General features: G+C 34.6%; 2 protein-coding genes across 4 annotated transcripts in view; one reads left to right on the forward strand and one right to left on the reverse strand.

Annotated features, from left to right (window-relative positions):
• Positions 1 to 19,976, reverse strand: part of LOC111502284 (immunoglobulin superfamily member turtle) — a 278,977-nt gene that overhangs the window by 132,857 nt on the left and 126,144 nt on the right. The window contains exon 1 of one of the 3 annotated variants that reach the window (XM_023156315.2): positions 8,583 to 8,770. The exons of the other annotated variants lie outside the window; for them this stretch is intronic. The gene's annotated coding sequence lies outside the window, so the exon portion shown is untranslated. Of the gene's footprint in view, positions 1 to 8,582; positions 8,771 to 19,976 lie in introns of those variants that run through there. 3 annotated transcript variants of the gene reach the window in all.
• On the forward strand, positions 17,694 to 19,205 carry LOC141485788 (uncharacterized). Its single transcript, XM_074183280.1, has 3 exons — positions 17,694 to 18,201; positions 18,261 to 18,482; positions 18,540 to 19,205. Exons 1-3 carry the CDS (start codon positions 18,151 to 18,153, stop codon positions 18,669 to 18,671), a joined length of 405 nt encoding a protein of 134 aa, XP_074039381.1. The 5' UTR covers positions 17,694 to 18,150; the 3' UTR covers positions 18,672 to 19,205.

A 19,976-nucleotide genomic window follows, 5' to 3' on the forward strand; every position in this document is an offset into this window, starting at 1 on the left:
GGTTGTCATTCGCATACGAACAACAATTGGGTTGGTTAACGGAATAAACCCACTTAGACAGTGTTTTAATGAAAAAAAAATTTTTTTGTTTATTAAATGGCAGCTGTTTTCATATTTTTAGCTATCTATATATTTGAAATAGTGGCTAAGAATGATGTGCTGATATTCCGGCAATTATGGATAAACAAAAGCAGAATGCAGAACTTGATCGACGATAGTGATTTTTTCAATGTTATTTACCAGAATGGCATCTAGTTTTAAAACCTTCATTTTTGTAAAATTACTAATAAATTAATTTATTTTCCTGTCTGAGTTGTAATGTTGTTTATAGGCTTCGATTTTATTTTATTTGTTAATTTGCAATTTGTCAAGAATATGCCCCTTTTTATACATGTTGTCTTATTGAATGTGTATTTCTGTTATTTATATAACTGTATGATCTCTCAAAAGTATACGGTTGGAATATGATATTTACGCAAAGATTAGCAAAGAAAATTTAGTTCTATATTACGTTTTGTTTTTTAACACATGCTTTTTCAGGATAATATTTATGATTTGCAATTGCTTCAAATAAACCAATCATAATATGTAATGTATTACTTAGTTTCTTTCCTTACCACTTATAGCTGTTCATATTATAGAGATACTTTGGATTTAAGTAACTGAATAGATCTAAATGAGAGGGACAGTTTATAAACAGAAGCATAAGTTCATCTTTGATGAAGTAAATGAGTTTATTTGATTTATACAAATAGAAGCGTTTCAATGAAAAATGCTTCTCTTCAAAGGAAAACAATTAATTTCTCATATTCCAAGTAAACATATCATTCTTTCAAAACCCAAAACTGTTTTGCTTCGAGATTAATCTTGCTTAAACTAAAGAATGCATACTTACTTCTCTTAAGCTTTCTATTGAAATGTATGCACAATCTTGGTGGAATATTTTTTTTACTTAAAAGAAGCGTTTATGCAGTCCATTTGAAATAATGATTCAAATTCAACTTGAGAGAATATGTATCTCAGTTTAAAAAAATATTTCTTCATGAATATAGGAGAGCAAGATTTCTTTAAATCGAGATAATGTTCTTCACTTTGAGATTTTTATTTTTACTGTGTACCCATTTTGAACAAAACTTTCTCAATAGATTAGATTGGATTGTTGGGGAGCTAGCTCATGGCCTAATTCACTGCTTCCTTTTCAGATCCATTGTGATGATCCTTGGTTGTTAGCTTGATCTCTTTGATGAGACTCCATAGCCTTGATACTGACCCCTTCATATATCTGGCAGCCTTTGGTTTCTCTTCCCCGCATCTTGCGTGTCTCAGCTTTGCTATCACTTCGCATTTACAGATCACATGCAGTGCGGTTTCTTCCTCTTCTTGACAGAACCTACATTGGGTTTCTTCTATCAGACCTATGTAATTCCTTCAAAATCTGGCTCACTTTTGAACAAAGTTGGTACATAATAATGTTGATATTAATTTTTACCCTATTCAAGAAAATGTGGTTGTATCTGCAACTAAAAAACTAAAGGACAAACTGACATCAGGCCCAGATATGATCCCATCATTTTTGTTGAAGGATTGTGCAGGAGCATTGGCAAAACCTTTAACGACAATTTTTAACTCATGTCTGATATCTGGAACATTCCCAGATATTTGGAAATTAGCTAAAGTATGTCCTGTATACAAAAGTGGTGAAAAATCATATATAGAGAATTACAGACCAATATCTATTTTATGTATGATTTCTAAAATTTTTGAGATTATTTTATATAATCGCATATATGCTTCTGTTCAACGGCAACTATCTCAACATCAACATGGATTTGTTACTAAGCGTTCTACTGTTACAAATCTAGTCATTATTACTCCATTTATTTCCGAGGCATTAGATTTCTCTAAAGCATTTGATAAAATTGATCATGGTGTCTTGCTCAATAAACTGATGAGTTTTGGTTTTTCAAATACTGCCTGTCAGCTGATGCAATCCTATCTGACATGTAGAAAACAATTTGTGTCCTATAACGGTTATAAATCTAAAACATATATAGCTTCTTCTGGTGTGCCTCAGGGCTCCAACCTAGGTCCTCTTTTGTTTTTATTGTTTATTAATGACTTATGTGAAAGTTTAGCTTGTGAGCGGTTAATCTTCGCCGATGACTTGAAATTATTTTCTATAATTTAAGGAAGTAGGTGATTGTGTAAATCTTCAATCTCAATTAGAATTTCTTGTTGCTTGGTGTAGCAATAATAAATTGAAACTCAGTGTGGAGAAATGTAAAGTAGTGAGTTATAGTCGAAAAAAGGTGGTTTATACATTCCCTTATGTAATACAGGATTCAGATCTGCTGAGATGTAATGAGATCAAAGACCTAGAGGTAATATTCGATCATAAATTAACATTTGGTAGATATATTTCACAAAAAGTTTCAGAATCTTTCAGAGAATCTTTCATTGTTAGAAATTGCAGAAACTTTCATAATATTAAAGTCATGAAGCTGTTGTATTTCACCTACGTGCGTTCGAAAATAGAATACGTAAGTATCGTCTGGAGTCCATTCTATGAGATTCATAACATAGCCATTGAAAGAGTTCAGAGAAAGTTATGTAAATTTCTAATTTTCAGAATAGATGGTTCTTACCCTGAGAGAGCTATCAGTAATGATGTCATATATGAACGTTTGGAACTGTTATAGTTTAGACTTTAGAGCATCACAGAAAATGTGCGTTGCTCATATTTTTATTCAAGTTAGTGAATGAGAGAGTCGACTGTCCTAAAATTCTTGAAAAAATTAACTTTAATGTACCACGGCCAGCTTCACGATCTCAATACATTTTTAGACCTCTCAGAGCAAGAACTAACATTACTAATTCTAATTACTAAAACATTACATTATTACTAAAACTAATTCCCCAATATATGTTATGTTCACAAATTTCAATATCATTTGTGCCCATGGTGATTTATTCTTCACTAACCTTCATAACATTATTAGAATTGCTAACATGTACTTGAAGTAGGTAATTAGAATCAGTTTTTCTTTTTTCTTCATTTTATTTTTAGTTTATAGTTAAGTATTGTGATTAACATTTTATATTGTCCTGTAAATGGGTAACTGTTGGACAATAAAGCTATTATTTTCATTATTATTAGGACGTCCACTGCGTTCTGCATCATCGGTGTCTCTACGACCAAGTTTGAAGTCAACAAACCAACGTTTAATTGTTGTTTCTGATGGAGTGGAGTCCCTATAACAGTTTTCAAGCCATTGCTTTGCTTGAACCGTATTTTTTTCCATCAAGAAGCAGTGTGAAATCAAAGCACGAAATAGTTTTTGATCCGTTGTTTTGAAAACTAGTGTTGCTTTTTGCATAATAACTCACAAACTCATGAGTGGAATATCATGAAATCTCAACAGTTGTCTTTTGTAGATAAGTACTAACTGAAAAAGCTGTGAATGCGATAAGAGTCTTGGGCATACTGCTGTTTGGGTCTGACCTTTCTCAAACTGAATCCATATGTTCAGCAATAGTGATGATATGATGGACAGACAGACAGACATTTTAATTGATCATAAAATTACCAATTTACATCGGGTTGACAGGTCATAAAACTTAATACAATTGAAAAATAACATTGCAACAGTAATAATATTTCATATAGGACAACATAGAAATGCAGGTTAGCATTATAATAAATAGTAAATGTTTAAAGTGCATGAATTTTGACAATATAATAATGTTGCAGAGAGAGGAAAATTCCTGAATGTTATAAAATGTATTCGTGATCAAAAACGACTCGAGACTATGTTTGAATCTGGCCAGGCTTGTTATAGTTTTCAAATCATTTGGTGAAATGTTGAAGTACTGCATACCAGCGTAGTCTGGTGATTTTTTATAACTAGAGTATTTCACCTTTTGCGATCTGAATTGATTTTTTTGTCTGTCGTGTTTGGTAGCCATGAATGTCGCTATTAAGCTCAAAGTTATTTTTATTCTTGTAAACATATGTTAATAGTTTATATAAATAAATACCTGTGAAAGTTAATAATTGCTTTGTTCTGAATACTCCTCGGCAGGACTCACGATAGTCTAGTCTGAACATAGCACGGATTATTCTTTTTGGTGCCAGAAAAATTCTGTCACTGGAAGTTGCTAGCCCATAGGCTAAGATGTTGTAACTAATGGTCGAGTAGACGAGGGCATAGTAGACTGCGATTAGCCCTTCTTCGTTCAGGCAGCTTTTCAGGTTATTTATGGTAAAGTATTGTTTATTTAGTTTAGAACAAATGCTGTTAATGTATTCGTCCCAGCTGAGATTTTCATCTAGAACTGTGCCTAAAAAATTGCATTTGGAATTGAATAGGTAACTATATTGTCTAAATGTGATATTTTGGGCGATTATGGGATCTACACAGGGACAGTGGAATCTTAGTAGTGTTGTCTTTGAGTGGTTCATCATTAGGCGATTTTTGTGACCCCATTCATCGAACTCGTAGAGGACCTATTTTGTTTTAAACATCACTTCACCTTCGTTTATACTAGATTCGATTATAGATGTGTCGTCTGCATACATGAAGATTTCGCCGTAACTTATGTAGGGGACCGAGCACACTTCCTTGAGGTATTCCCGAATTAACCAGGTACTCGTTTGAAATTTCATTATTCACCCTCACAATGAGTATTCGCCCATGTAGGAATAACTGAATCCAAACAAGTATATTACCTCGTAATCCTATTGCTGATAATTTTGACAATGTAAAATCAAAATTGAGGCTATCAAAGGCACGCTAGAGATCAAAAAACAGTCCGAGAATAAATTCATTTTAATCCATCCAATTGTACAAAAGAAGTTGTTGCCGTTTCGGTTGAGTAGTTTTCCCTGAATCCGTGTTGGTTTTGATTCAGTATATTGTATTTCATAAGAAGACTATTGATTCTTTTTCAAATACCCTTCTCTGATACTTTTGAGAATAACTGAGTAAGACGATGGGTCTGTAGTTGAGCATTGAGAACAGGTCGTCTTTCTTATGTATAGGTGAGACTACAGAAGGAAAATGACCTAATTCAAATGAGATACTTAGTATCTCAGCCAACAAGGGAACAATATCAGCTGAGCACTTTTTCAGAAGGCATACCGGCACCTCATCTTTGCCTGTTGATTTTTTATTTTTCATTGCAGCTATAATCTCTTCTATTTCGGTGGAGGAGAATGGTTGAAATCAGATGAGTTGCTTACTAGGCGTTTGGAAGTTGTACACATTTCAGATAGGTTGTTTCCAAAATGAGATTGTAACTGATATTCAATACCAACAAAAAATCTGCCAAAAATGTTTGCAACTTCAATGCCGTCAGTTATTAATTGATCCTGATGTTTCAATGAAAAATCGGTTTGTTGTTTTTTCCTGTTTAGTCTTGAGTTTACTATTGATCATATTGTTTTAATTTTATTATTGGATGAGTTTATCAAACATGCGAAATAGTTGGAGGTGGAAAACGGTGGAGAAGCAAGGTTTTTTTTAATTTGATAAGGTTTTAAGAACTCATCGATATAGCAGTATAAATACTTGTGGTTCACTGGTTCAATACAAATACCATTTTTTTCAAACCAGCGCAATATCTTCAACGTTATTATTGCTCACACTTGTTTTTTGTTCATGAAATTTGGCAATACTTAAGATTGTAACAGATCACTCTACACAACATTTGTTTTGTTTTACCAGCCATTATTTCGGTTTTACGATTGGCGAAACTGAGAATGAAATTTCGATAATTTTTCTATTGATATAGCTAAATGGTTATCCTCTTATCAACGCGCGTTTCACCAACCAAGTTGGCGTCTTCAGGAGATAAAAAAACTTCAAATTTCAATATAACAACCTCATTACCTTTGTCTGGTTTCAAATAGAAAAGATATTTCTACTTCAATATTCTGATAATCTTTCTTTCTTTTCTGTATCATCATTAGTCTTCTTCGGCAGGGAAGACTACTCCCAAGCGTCGATTTGGCAGATTGAGACCCTTATAGAGACCAGCGACAAAAACCTGGGACGTCCGATTATCATATTGCTGACCGCGGAAACCTTTCCAAACATATATAAAAAATCAGCAACATTTTTCCTTGGTCTCTGTCATATAAAGAGTTGGATGATATGTTTCTTTTCAATAGGTCATGTATTTTGCTAAGGAACGAAAGCGAATCAATTGCAGTCATATTATATGGTTTTAAACAAGAATGTCACTTTCGTCTTATAATGATAAAGAAGTCGGTAGCTTCATTCGGACCAGTTTCATTCCTTAAAAAAAGTACTAACATTGCTTAAGCAGAACAATGTTTGGTCGATTTTTTAAGATTTCCATTTGTTATTTATTGTGGAAAGGCGAACCTTTCATGTAGAAACTTGAAATTCTCAGGTAATTCCACTCTCACATTTATGAGTCAGCTCAAATATTACATATCCCAATTACTACAGAAATTCCAACTTCATTATATTATCTGATTATCACTTGAAAATAGAAAACATAAACAGAAGCTCTGAAAGTTATTTTGGTAACATAATATTTGAGGACTGGTGGCAGTTCACCAGAAGTTTAATTAAACCCAGATCAGTTACTAGGGATTCGCTAACCAAGATTCCAGTTCCCTAGCAACTGAAACTGTGGGTATTTAACAGTGTTTACAGAAACCGTGATTGAATTTTCATGTTCGAATCTCAAAGTTTCTTTATCATAATTTGAAGAAAGCTTTAATGTATTCTCAAGAATCGAGCAATTTATCAACGATGAAACCTTCATCATCTTTGAGTAAATATTGCGCTAGTTGAATTAATATTTGTACAGCCGTAGTGCCAGATCAATAAATATAATTCAACGGCAATTGTAAAATCGCGGACTTTTGTGTCCGGGGTGTCTACATAACAAAATGGTACTGTTTCTAGTCTGCTAAGTTATCAGGAGCTGGAAACCCTTTCTTTGTAGCATCCGTGATCATGATAGGGTTGGATCTGTGTCATTTCTCTTCGATGCAGTTATCAAATTTTTTATCCGCATGAGACGAGATTCACTTTTTGCATTCCACTGCCTCTACTCAGACCATTCTGTTGAATGAAATCCCTGATCGAATAGTTCATACTTCAGCTTTCCGTAATACAGCAGATATGCTGGCTGGGCAAGTGCAGAAGGTTGTCAGGTCTCAGAAAACTTAGCCATGATGTGGAATAGGCCAAAGCTTACGATATGGGAACAGCTAATGTATATTCTTCGAATACATCGGTCTGCTCTATTTTTAGTTAAGTTGAATTGAAAAAATTGTTCTCTGAGTAAGAACTTTTCTAAGTAGTTGATATTTTCATATTTTGAAACTCCATAACTCTGATTGTTTTTGTTATCAATACCTTGGTCTACCATAACCTCATTTTGAGTTTCCTAACGTCATATGTAGGGTTCGTCGCGACCTACCTTCATGCAAATGATCTCAGCATTTGATGTTATGTTATATTAACATCGCCGACATGTTATTAATCAATACTGCTTCAGGCAGAAACACTGAATTTGTTATGAGTCCGTTCTGTTTATATCATTGTTCGACTGGTTTAAAATGAAGCAAAAACTTACAGACAATGAAGAGTCCTTTCTGATATAATTTCACAAAAACTGATGGTAGTATGAAGAGCAATATCGGAGATATCTGATTTGTTCAAACCTCCTACTAAAGCATCTAGGTACAGCATAACATATTATATTGAAAAATAGTCACAAAGTAAAGTTCTGTGATTGCTAGGTGACCTATCCATGGTTATTATCAAGGTGTACATTGCCTTTCATATTATTTGAGAAGGTGATACCCCATTGTTCTGGAAAATAGGTACTGAAAAGCTGAATTATCTCCTGTGATCTTGACACTTACTTTGACAATCCTTCAGAATATTACCTGTATCATTTGGGAACGAGTTGAAGGTGGTAATATAGATGGTGACTGCATACCTGGTGAGCAAATTATTCATCTCTCAGTAATGAGAAGAGGATACGATATGAGCGCATACAGAAATTTGACAAAGTCGTTTAGCTCCCACCATTATTACCATTACAAATTCAATGTACGATCCCAATTCAATAGTCTCACTTGATAAATGTATGTGAATCGCAATAAAATAATTATTGATAGAAGCATCAAATATCGATTGTGAAACAGTCGAATGGGATGAATGAGTTATTTCAATCAGAATGCAGAATATTCTTTGAATTGTTAGTTTCATCATCAAGTTTGAAAATAGTAATTTCTTTAATGACAGTGATCTTTTGAATGATGTATCAGGTTTCTTCACTCACTCTGAGGAAATCAAATTATTGGTTGATTATTTTATTTAATAAGGAGTAGTTTTAAGATTGACTTTTTCAATTTTACTGTTCCACACTGCAAAAATTCACGAATCGGCAAAAGAAAATATGGTGTCAAACAAACCTAGTTCAGCCCAAAAAATAGAAAGGAACAATCCACCACCCTACACCTTCCAACTAACATATCGACACCCTGAAAAGTCCCCCTGAAAAAAATGTGTCAGTCAGTAAAAAAAAATTACCATGCGCGTCTCCACTCTTGAACCCTCTTGCATTTCTCACACTGACATCAGCTGCACTTGACTGCACCGTGCACTAGAGTCCGAACAACCCCTCTCATGGGTCACTGGATTAGGTCCGACTAAATAAAGGCACGAATCGACTATTAAAATAAATTATTGCAATCCTCCCAGACCCGTTGGATGCAACAAGAATTTTTACAAGGAAAATCTTCTTGGCATCGGAGCACCGCCAGCATTATCCAGTTTGCTGTACGCCCTCTGAGATACTGTCATATTGATCGGGGCTACCGGGATTGGCGCGGAATACTCAAATGGTCCGAACGGGAGCGGGAAATTGCGAAAATTTGCGAGTAGGGCTGACAGTGGCGTTCTGATTGTTGCCCTCTGCTGTGGACGTAAGATTTCACTGGGTTACTGGATCAGAAACAAGGGATACTCCGGGGGAGGTGGCCCAGTTCAGAGGAGATGAGTTTCGGACAAGTGACTGTTATTCGCAATCCCAGTACTAAATATAAGTATGCTACGAAAAATGTCCTAATTTGAGGTGTACCATACGGTCCTTGAAGCAGACTGTTTATTCGACGAAATACGAGGGTGATCTGAACATGACCTCAACATGAAGACAGCAGCATTTGTAAATAAAAGCTAGTGAATTTCCTTGTTCATCTGTTGACAGTTACTCACCGAAGTTTCAGCCATTTTGGACGCGATGTTGTTATGCAACAGTCGTTCGAGTGAGTTGATGTGACTGTTTATATGAAAATGGACAAAATCGAGTATCGAGCTTCCATGAAATATTTGTTTTTGAAAGGCAATACCCTGACACAAAAAAAAATGACTTGGATTCTATATATAGGGATTCTGTGTGAAGTTTTTGACATTATGATGCACTGTTTGGAACCTTTGGTGTAGTAATGAATATTACTGGAGTTTTTTCCCAACACCAAATCGTTATTTTTAACACCTCGACACATGTTTCGATCACCAAGTGATCATCTTCAAAGAGGAAGATCAAACTAGAAACTAACGCTATTTATGCCATATAGATATCCCATATAGATAAACCATCCAGGTGTACCACCCATACAGCTATACCAACCTAAATTAATTTTACAATTTTGCCTTATCTATTATTTTACAATACATGTTTAACTGTTATAGCTGTATATGAAACAATTTTCATCTAAGTATATAAAATCAATTTCACAATATTGCTCCTCATTACCAAAACGTCAAGAAATGGTAGTTGTCCCTTATTTTCTAACTCATACGTGAATTTTATTGATGGACATCTATTATTTAAAATGGAAACAAAGTCCTCAATATTCGATTTTTTGTTTTTTTGGTATCGAATATCGCGAAAATATCATTCACATACCTTAGCCAAATCCTAAGAAATTACTTCACCCCTACCTGGCAGACCTGTTCATAAGCAGATATGAAATGGAAACCAAAGAAAAGTCCAAGTATTCTTGACGTTTTGGTAATGAGGAGCCAATACGGAGGGTTAGAATACGATATATTTAGAAAAGAAACAAGCACGTACAGGTATATTCCTGACAGTTCACATCACTGTGGACAGCACAAACGTGCTGGGTTGAATTTTTTAGTGCATCGTCTTTTGACTTTTCCTCTATAACACATGATAGGTTCACAAAAGAAAGACGTACAATACAGGAAATAACAGCCACTAACGGTTTCTCGAGGGGTATTGTAGATGACATAATAAGGAAGAAGAAGTTTAGGTTAAGAATGAACCAAATCTCGACTTTCAGAAAGGACAAAAACCAAGATAAATACATCTCATTTCCATACCACCAATATACGAAGAACTTTGGAAAGATTTTCAAAGAACTAGGTATGAAGGTGGTTTTTATAACAAGTCATACAGTACAGAGCCTTTTGGGAAGTCCAAAAGACAAAGTCGAGAATTCGGAAAAGTCTGGAATTTACGAAATAGAATGTAAGGACTGCGATGCAAAATATTATGGTCAGACAAAAAGATCTATTAAAGTAAGATATAAGGAACACATAGCACACTTAAAATATGGAAGACCTGAAAAATCAGCAGTCTCCCATCATATTTTGCAACAAAACCATTCCATAGACTTCAGTTCATTAAGATTAGTTAAACAAGTTAACAACAACAGGCAACTAGATGCCTATGAGAGTGTAGAAATAAGTGAACACAATAATATTATGAATAACGCTGACGGACCTATACCAAAGAGCATACTATATAGCTTGTTGGAATGATATTGTTGGGTCTACTGATTACTACATAAGGACACATTGCAAAAATAAATTTAGATAGGCAATATTGTGAAATTAATTTTTATATACTTAGCTGAAAATTGTTTTATATACAGCTATAACAGTTAAACATATATTGTAAAATAATAGATAAGGCCAAATTGTAAAATTAATTTAGGTTAGTATACCTGTATGGGTGGTACACCTGGATGGTTTACCTGTATGGGATATCTATATAGCATAAATAGCGTTAGCTTCGCGTTAGTTTCTAGTTTAATCTTCATCTTTGAAGATGATCACTTGGTGATTGAAACACGTGTCGAGGTGTTAAAAATAACGATTTGGTGTTGGGAAAAAAAGAAAAAACTCCAGTAATATAAGTTTTTGGCAGTTAAATTTGAACGTGGTTCAAATTTACGACGACCACCGACGATGACCGCCGCTCCGAATTAAAGAGATAGCAAGGAAAGAGGTTATGAACATGTCAAAAGAATGTGTTTGTTACATATTAAATCAACATTTAGGCATGAAAAGGCTGTCCGCGCGTTGGGTGCCGCGTTTGCGGACCAAAAACCTGTCCGAATGAATATTTACAATGCTCTGTTGGCGCTGTTTAGGTGCAATAAATCCGAGTCGTATACGTACAATTACTTCGAACGAAATGTTTACATCGAAAACATTTTTTCGTCGTATCTGTCTAGTCATCCCTCTGTCTGAATTACCTTCAGAAAATCACCTAAAACTCTAGATTTTGAACCAAATAATAAATCAATATGAAATTCATTCAAATTCATCAATATGATTTTTCCCTTATACTTTAGTTATTAAGAGTGGATACCTATTGCTGCGAAAAGAAAGTTCAGGCATTTGTCTCTAGAATTGAAATTTTGAAAAATATTCAAATATCAAACAGTCATTCAAGTTAGCTTTGAAAAAAATTTGAAGTGAAATATTATCATTTTGGTAAATACAATCGTTCCTTCCATAAATAATTATTTTATACTCCGAAAATAATGATAATGGCACAGAATTCACAAAAACTATCATCAGAACAAAAAACTCTTTAAAGTTCCATTTTTTACAAGTGACTTCTTTACTGTTTTCTCGTCAAACAGGTATTTGTATCAATATTCACAACAATATAAAAGTAATGTCTAATTTGACCGTACTGACAAAATTAACCAGTTTTACTGTACTAACAAAATCGAATATCCTATATACCATCCTATATACCATACTGGTAAGTCCTAGAAAGCTAAAATTTGGTATATAGGTGTTTCTTAGGTCTTAGATGAGCATCACTAAGAAAGGATTTTCAAATATTCCAACTGGCGCCTCCCCCGCGAGTATAAAAAGGGCGCTTTTTTTATGTTGTAAATGTGCAATGAGAAAAGATTTTCAAATACGGCAACTGGCTACCCCTCCTTGGGATAAAGGGATGAAAATTACTTTTTCATCACTGTCTCTCCATGACCTTGAATTTCCGCTGGGTGAATTCATATTTAGTATCAGAATTGCACCCATGCGGATGACTAGTACTACAGGGTTTGTTTCATGATATTTCCCAGAAGGAATATTATATATCGAAGAGATCAATAAATCACAATGAAAAAAAAAACTCTGGTATCATTTCAATGCTATCATTTCGCCAATATTTTTATACAAATCACAGAGGCATATATAGGGTGTCCCTGGACTTCCTCTTTTCCTCTCGGGAATGTATAGATGGGGTCAAAATATCACCAGTACTTCATATAACTTTTTTTCCTAAAATCCTTCGTTACCAAGTAACGGGCCCTCGAAGTTACAAAATGAAAAATGTTTTTCTTTGATAACTTTTCAAGTGAATATTCAAAATCATCCAAATTTTGGTAATTGACTAAACAAATGAATTCCTTCGATGAGCTTTCATGCAGGAGTCAGTTGTTTTGCTACAAAGTCAGGAACGGACTACCCCCGATGGTCCACACCCCAAAACTTTGAAATGACAGATATTTTTCAATATTTTTCAACAAATTAAGGTTACTTGGACAATTTTATGAATAAAAGTACTCGTGTGGAAAGTCGATCGGAGCAACGAGTCTTGATAAAAATGTAGTTTCACTCGACGACATCAAACCCGCTCGTCCACCATTATTTGAAATGAATAATTATCAAAGCAGAAATAATAATGATAACGTTAATTCAACAACATTTATCCTGAGATGTCTACCATTATTCGAAAATATTAGTTTTTAAGGAAAATGGAAATGATAGGTAAAATGTTCATAACGAATTTTTATAATGCAAACACGTTTAACTAACGAAACTCAAGAGCCTCAAGAGCAAACAGAAATGAAAAATCCGCTACAGAAACTGCTCGATATGACCACCTTCTCTCTCTATACATTTTCTTAGTCTGCGAAGACACCCTCTCTGTACCTGAAATAGCATTCCAGGGTCGTTTCGTATGGCTTCACAATGTAATGTTATTCTATTCAACAATGCATCTCTTGTGTGAATAGGTGTAGCGTAAACAAGGCTTTTTAGATGCCCCCACAGAAAGAAATCCAATGGATTTAAATCCGGAGACCGTGATGGCCATGAATATGGCCCACCTCTACCAATCCATCTATTGTGGAAAATATGGTTCAGATGGTCACGCACAATCAAACTAAAATGAGGAGGAGTGCCATCATGCATGAACCACATATCTCTTCGGGTTTGCAATGGAACATGTTCCAAAAGTCCATTCAAATCGTTCTGAATGAACTCCAAATAACGTTCTCCATTCAATCGGTCCTGTAGAACGAATGGTCCTATAAGATGGTTTCCTATGATACCAGCCCAAACATTCACGTTGAATTTCCGTTGGTGTTTGGTTTGCAATATCCCATGGGGATTTTCTTCGGCCCATATATGGAGATTATGAGAGTTGATAACTCCATCTCTACTGAAACCTGCTTCATCAGTGAATAAAACTCGATTAATAAAAGTCATATCCTCTCTTTGCCTATCCATGAACCAATTGGCATATTCCAGTCGTGCTGGAAAATCTTGAGGTGTCATGGCATGTACCTTCTGGTTGTGAAATGGGTGGAGCAGTTGTTCCCTAATTATTCTATGAATAGTGGACTTGGATGTATGGAACTGTTCTGATAGATTTCTGATGCTCATTGAAGGATCATCAGCGACGGCTTCCAAAATATTTTCCTCCAATACAACGGTACGTACAGTCCTAGGAGCGCCCTCACCACCTCGTTTTGGCAAAACTGTACCTACAATAATATCGAAATAAAACAACGTGCTCAAATTAATTATCAATTATTACATACCTGTCTCCCTCAAGCTGCGATCGACACGCTCGAATTTTTCTCTTGACGGTACCGTTCGATTGGAAAAATGCTCGGAATACAGACGACGAGCTTCTGCAGCATTACAAAATGCTCGTCCATAAAATACATGCATATCTGCATATTCATTGAATGTAAACTGTTCGGCCATATCAAAAAAATTCAAAATATCCTATAGAATATTGACAATACAATGATAGTCATATGACAACGCACCACTCAACAAAACAAAATCGCATTCCAGTTTCTCATTTTTTATCAAAACTTTCTAAAAGATTTTTTGTCAACATCTGTGAAAGAAATGGAACATAATTATTCCCTGGATATTTTTCACCTGATCATGTGCAGCCGTTTTTGTAGTTCATTCGTTTGCTTTTTATTAGTATAGTAAATATTTTTTCCGATGTGTGTTTTTTCAGCTGAATTTAGATTCGTGTTAAAGAATTTCTCCCATAAAATTATAATTATCAGTGAAACTCCTCAACAGTTTAGCTGTGAAGAAGAATTTGAACTATTCGAATGTTGAGTTTCATGAGATTCATATAACTGATCAACACGAAACGTGATTATTCCACACGTATTATGTACATACAAAATATGGAATGAATTCGATATTTCATAGTAGAGTAGCTTGTTAGTTTAAAAACACCACGAATCTACAGAACTTGATATTTCTTTTGAAAAAATATCTGCTATCACAATTGTGACTTAAACTTCCATATAGGTACTGTACTTTTTGTTTACGACTTCATTTTAGCATACTTTGTATTATTCCTGTTATAAATGTTGTTGAATTAACGTTATCATTATTATTTCTGCTTTGATAATTATTAATTTCAAATAATGGTGGACGAGCGGGTTTGATGTCGTCGAGTAGAACTACATTTTTATCAAGACTCGTTGCTCCGATCGACTTTCCACACGAGTACTTTTATTCATAAAATTGTCCAAGTAACCTTATTTTGTTGAAAAATATTGAAAAATATTTGTCATTTCAAAGTTTTGGGGTGTGGACCATCGGGGGTAGTCCATTCCTGACTTTGTAGCAAAACAACTGACTCCTGCATGAAAGTTCATCGAAGGAATTCATTTGTTTAGTCAATTACCAAAATTTGGATGATTTTGAATATTCACATGAAAAGTTATCAAAGAAAAACATTTTTCATTTTGTAACTTCGAGGGCCCGTTACTTGGTAACGAAGGATTTTAGGAAAAAAAGTTATATGAAGTACTGGTGATATTTTGACCCCATCTATACATTCCCGAGAGGAAAAGAGGAAGTCCAGGGACATCCTGTATAGTTGCATCATTAATCAAAGCGAGCTAATTCGAAAGAATGATGCATTTCATTTCCATTTATAACAGCTTTGTTCGTTTTTCCCTCGTGTATTCGCGGATGCCGGTTTCCCGAAATGTTATCAGTTTCAATTCGATGGATGCATATTTCAAACAAAACTTTTCACTATCAGCACCATTGTGTTCCGCAGAGCTATTCAGTGTGACAGAAAGAAAAAAGAATCAGTGATAATTTTACCCGATTCATATGGACGTTAATTGGACCTTCGCATTTTTATTCATTAGCGTAGTTCGGGACGTACGTACTAATTTGTAGTCGGGTTTGCACGTGGGAATTGAACCAATTTCAATCGACGGAACTAACTGAAATGGATTTTCGCCATTTCCAATGGAGAAGTAAAATTATAAAATATTCCGTTCTCATAACTATTCAACAGGGAATTTGAGGAAATGAAGCAAAAAGTAGATTATTAAAGTAGGGTAGACAACGACGTTAAAACGGAAGCACAGGCAGTCCACACATTTTATTATTTGTTCCTTGGAAATTACGACTTCAAAATTGTAAATTTCGACTTCATTTTCGAAATATCGACTTTTATCTCAAAATTACGAGTTCGAACTTGAAATTTTTATTGTAATATCGAAATAACAACTGTAAACTCAAAATTAATTTTTTTATCATCTGTTTCTTGAAAATTATGATTTTGAAACTCAAAATTTCGACTTAATTCTCGAAATATCAACTTTTATCTCAAAATTACGACTTTAAACTCTAAATTTTCTCTATAATTCCGGATTTACGACTTCAAACTGAAAATTTCATTTTTCATTATTTGTTTGTTGGAAGTTACAACTTTCGCGAAATTTCAACTTATTTCTTGAAATATCAACAAATTTCTTTTTTATTACTTATTTCTTGGAAATTACAACTTTAAAACATAATATTTTGACCTAATTTTTGAAATATCGACTTTTATACCAAAATTACGACTTTTAACTCGTAATTTCTACTTTACTATCGAATTTATGACTTTAAACTCAAAATTTCGACTTTAATCTCGAAATTTCAAAATTACGACTTTAATCTCGTAATTTCGAAAAAATATTTTTAACTCGAAATTTTTACTTTAATCTCAAAGTCAAAATTTTCAATTGAAAGGCGAAATTTTGAAATTGAAATTTTCAATTGAAAGACGAAATTTCCAAATTGAAATTTCAAGTTTGAAGTTGAAATTTTGAGATTAAAGCCGAAAATCCAAGTTGCAAAGTCGTTATTTTGAAATAAAATCGAAATTTCGGAATAAAAATCGAATGTTCGAGTTTCAGAGTCGGGATTTCCGGAAATAATGAAAATATGTAACCCTTCTGCGCTTGCGTGATCTAGAAACACATTTTTCAAAAATAAAAAAAAAATAAACAATTCAAATTTATTGAGCCATATAAAAATGTTGCCCATTTCATTCAATTGCATGATCACTAGTTCATTTTAAAACGTTATTCGCTGTCCTTCTGTCTTTCATTCTTCATCTATCCACCATGATCATTTCGCCGATCCCTCAGGGCTGTTGATGTTCCATCGATATAACTCTCGTAACTGTCGGAATTTCTTCCTGGCATTTGGCCTGTGCTAGTGGCTGGATTCTTTACAGATGTGTTTTCTTCTCAAGGCTAGACGCCGGTGCCAGCCATTCGCGGCTGCGAAACGTCAGGAAGAAATTTCAACAAACGATGGCCTAGTCCCTAGACCACTAACAGTGTTCACGAAAAGCTAAATTTTTACAATATAACTTTGGTGGCTTGAATACGATCTAAACACTCCCTTAAGTTTTTCATACACATTTTCGTGTTTTATTTAAATAATGCTTACGTATATCGTTTCTAAAGATATGGCTAAAGTTGTTTGGTTAGGTTAGGTTAGGTTAGGTCCAAAGTGAGTAGGTCTATTCGACCCACAACCCGCAAGGATTTATTGTGACTCACACCAATTCACACTCGACCAAGTAAAATCAGCTTCTTAACGAAGCCGATCAGTTTGTATGGTGAGTGGTCTTTCAGGTCAGATGGTTAGAGTACGGCTCTGTCGAACTCTAATGAAAACCTGATTCGGTTCCCAGCGGGACAGGCACAAAGTATGTGCTCTGCTGTTTCATCATTTTCCAAACACTCTGATGTCATTTTGCCATCAGGAATCTGTCACGTAAATGGCAAACCGTATAAGAATAGTTATTTATGTATCAAGGGAATTAGGAGGGCCTTAATTACCGATGGCAAAGTTTGCGTCCCGAGGGCCTCTGGCCCGAGGGACAGCAATTGCCTGAGGTTATTAAGGCTCATTAATTCCCGTGGTACATAGATAATTTTATTTCTGACCGATTTCAATAAAATTTTGTTCATTTTTGAAACGGAAAAATGTACCAATTCATTACCTTCCCGGTATATTTGAATCAGGTACCGTTGATTATAGTAGAGTTTTCTTGTTGCTAGGTTGTTGCTATGTTACTTGTTTATAAACAGAACTTTGTTATCAAGCTGTGTTTGCGGTGAAAACGTGTTTTCTACCCCAAATATAATGGAGGATATTTTGAAAAAAGCTGAACAAGCAAGATAATCATTAATTCCATCGAAAAGTGAAGCCGTATACCAAAAAGAATACAAGATATATCTGGACTGGCTGACGGAAAAATGTTATGCCAAAAGATGTCACTGAAACTGTATTTCTGGCATATTTTCAAGAACTGGTAAGGAATTTTCTATGTTTTTCGGTAGATTTGGTAGTAATTGTGTTTATTCGTTTCAGTCAGAAACGTATAGTCCGAATTCTTTATGGACTAAATGGTCAATGCTAAAATCGATGGTGACTATACATGAGAAACGAGATATCACCAAGTTCAATGAACTACAGGCTTTTTTGAAACGGAAGACTAAGAGTTATAAGCCGAAAAAGTCTGCTGTTTTATCTCCTAAAGATGTTATCAGATTCCTAAAGGACGCTCCTAATGATATTCATTTATTGCATAAGGTAATTTTTTTCTTATTTTCCTTTTTGTGTGTATTTATTTCCTTTTTTTTGTTATAGGTTGTTTTGATTATGGGTTATTTTGGAGGATGCAGAAGTCAGGAACTTTTGAATATGAAGATATCGGATATAGAGGACCGGGATTCCGTTATGGTAGTGAACGTACCGGAAAGTAAAACTGGTGTATCGTAGAAATTTACAGTTGTGGATGAAAAAGAGTTCTCCGCTTTGCCTTTATTAAGACTTTATATGTCTTTGCGTCCTAAAGGTATTGAACGATTTTTTTTGAGCTTCCGACAAAATAAATGTACATCTCAGCCAATTGGAAAAAACATGTTTGGGAAAATCCCCAGCAAAATCGCAATGTATTTAGGATTGCCAAACTCATCTTTCTATACGGGACATTGCCTTCGTCGCACTTCTGCTACTGCTCTAGCCAATGCAGGAGCAACTATGACTAACTTAAAAAGACACGGAGGTTGGAAAAGTTCCACGGTGGCGGAGGGGTATTTGGAGGATAGCATCGAATTGAGAAATAAAACGGCGCGTATGTTGTCTACTTTGTCATCAGAAGAGGCAGGTACCTCGACTGTAGTGAACAGAAGCTCCAGCCATACAAAAGAAGAAATTGTTTCCAGTGGCGGAAGTAATTTTCAGGGAACATTTCAAAATTGTACATTTATTATTTGTAATGACGTGAATAAATAAAATATGGTTCAGTTTTCATTTCTATTTATTTTTACTTGTGAAAGGTAGAGGGAATTATAAAATCTATAATGTCCCAAGGGAGTTATGACCCTCTTTATTGATAGCGTAACTATGACGATATAAGCTTATAATATCCCGGTCAGAAATAAATGAATATATGGCACTGTCAAACGGGTGTCAAATATTTGACATACGTTTGGCAGGCCCAAAATGTGAAATAAAAAAAAGGAATTTACAACTCGAATAACCATCAAATGTTGATCATAATGATTTTTTCTTTAGAAAGTGTGCATCTTCATACAAATATTACACGTGTTATCACGTTTTCAGTCCCTATCAACCCCTTCAAACCACTCACACCCTTCAAAAACTCATCAAAAATTATCACGATTCATTCATTAACATTTGAAATGAAAGGCATAAACAATTCATGATTCTGCTGCCATAAAATAATCGCAGTGGGGGATTTTAGCTTCAATATAAATAAATCTGGACTGGGCAGTTTGGAAATTAATAAACCTTGTATATTCATCTCACCCCGATCTAATGGATGAAGGCGCTTTCGTAATTATATTTCATGAAATTCGTATTTAATTAGTTCCCTTTATCCCCTTATTCAATTCATCCCAGGTTATAATCAACGCCCTCCGCTGAATTTTATGGAAAATTTCTGATCATTGAAAAAAAAGCGGAGTGAAATAATGGCAGGGTTGTTCCCATTCATCACTTTCGTCATAAGTCTATTACTATTGGATATCTTTATTACGTTATTGGTACTAGAGAAACAGA

This window comes from Leptinotarsa decemlineata, unplaced genomic scaffold (assembly GCF_025532065.1).
Source record: "Leptinotarsa decemlineata unplaced genomic scaffold, Ldec_3_MD MMD2_tig00026336_RagTag_RagTag, whole genome shotgun sequence".
Classification (NCBI taxonomy): domain Eukaryota; kingdom Metazoa; phylum Arthropoda; class Insecta; order Coleoptera; family Chrysomelidae; genus Leptinotarsa; species Leptinotarsa decemlineata.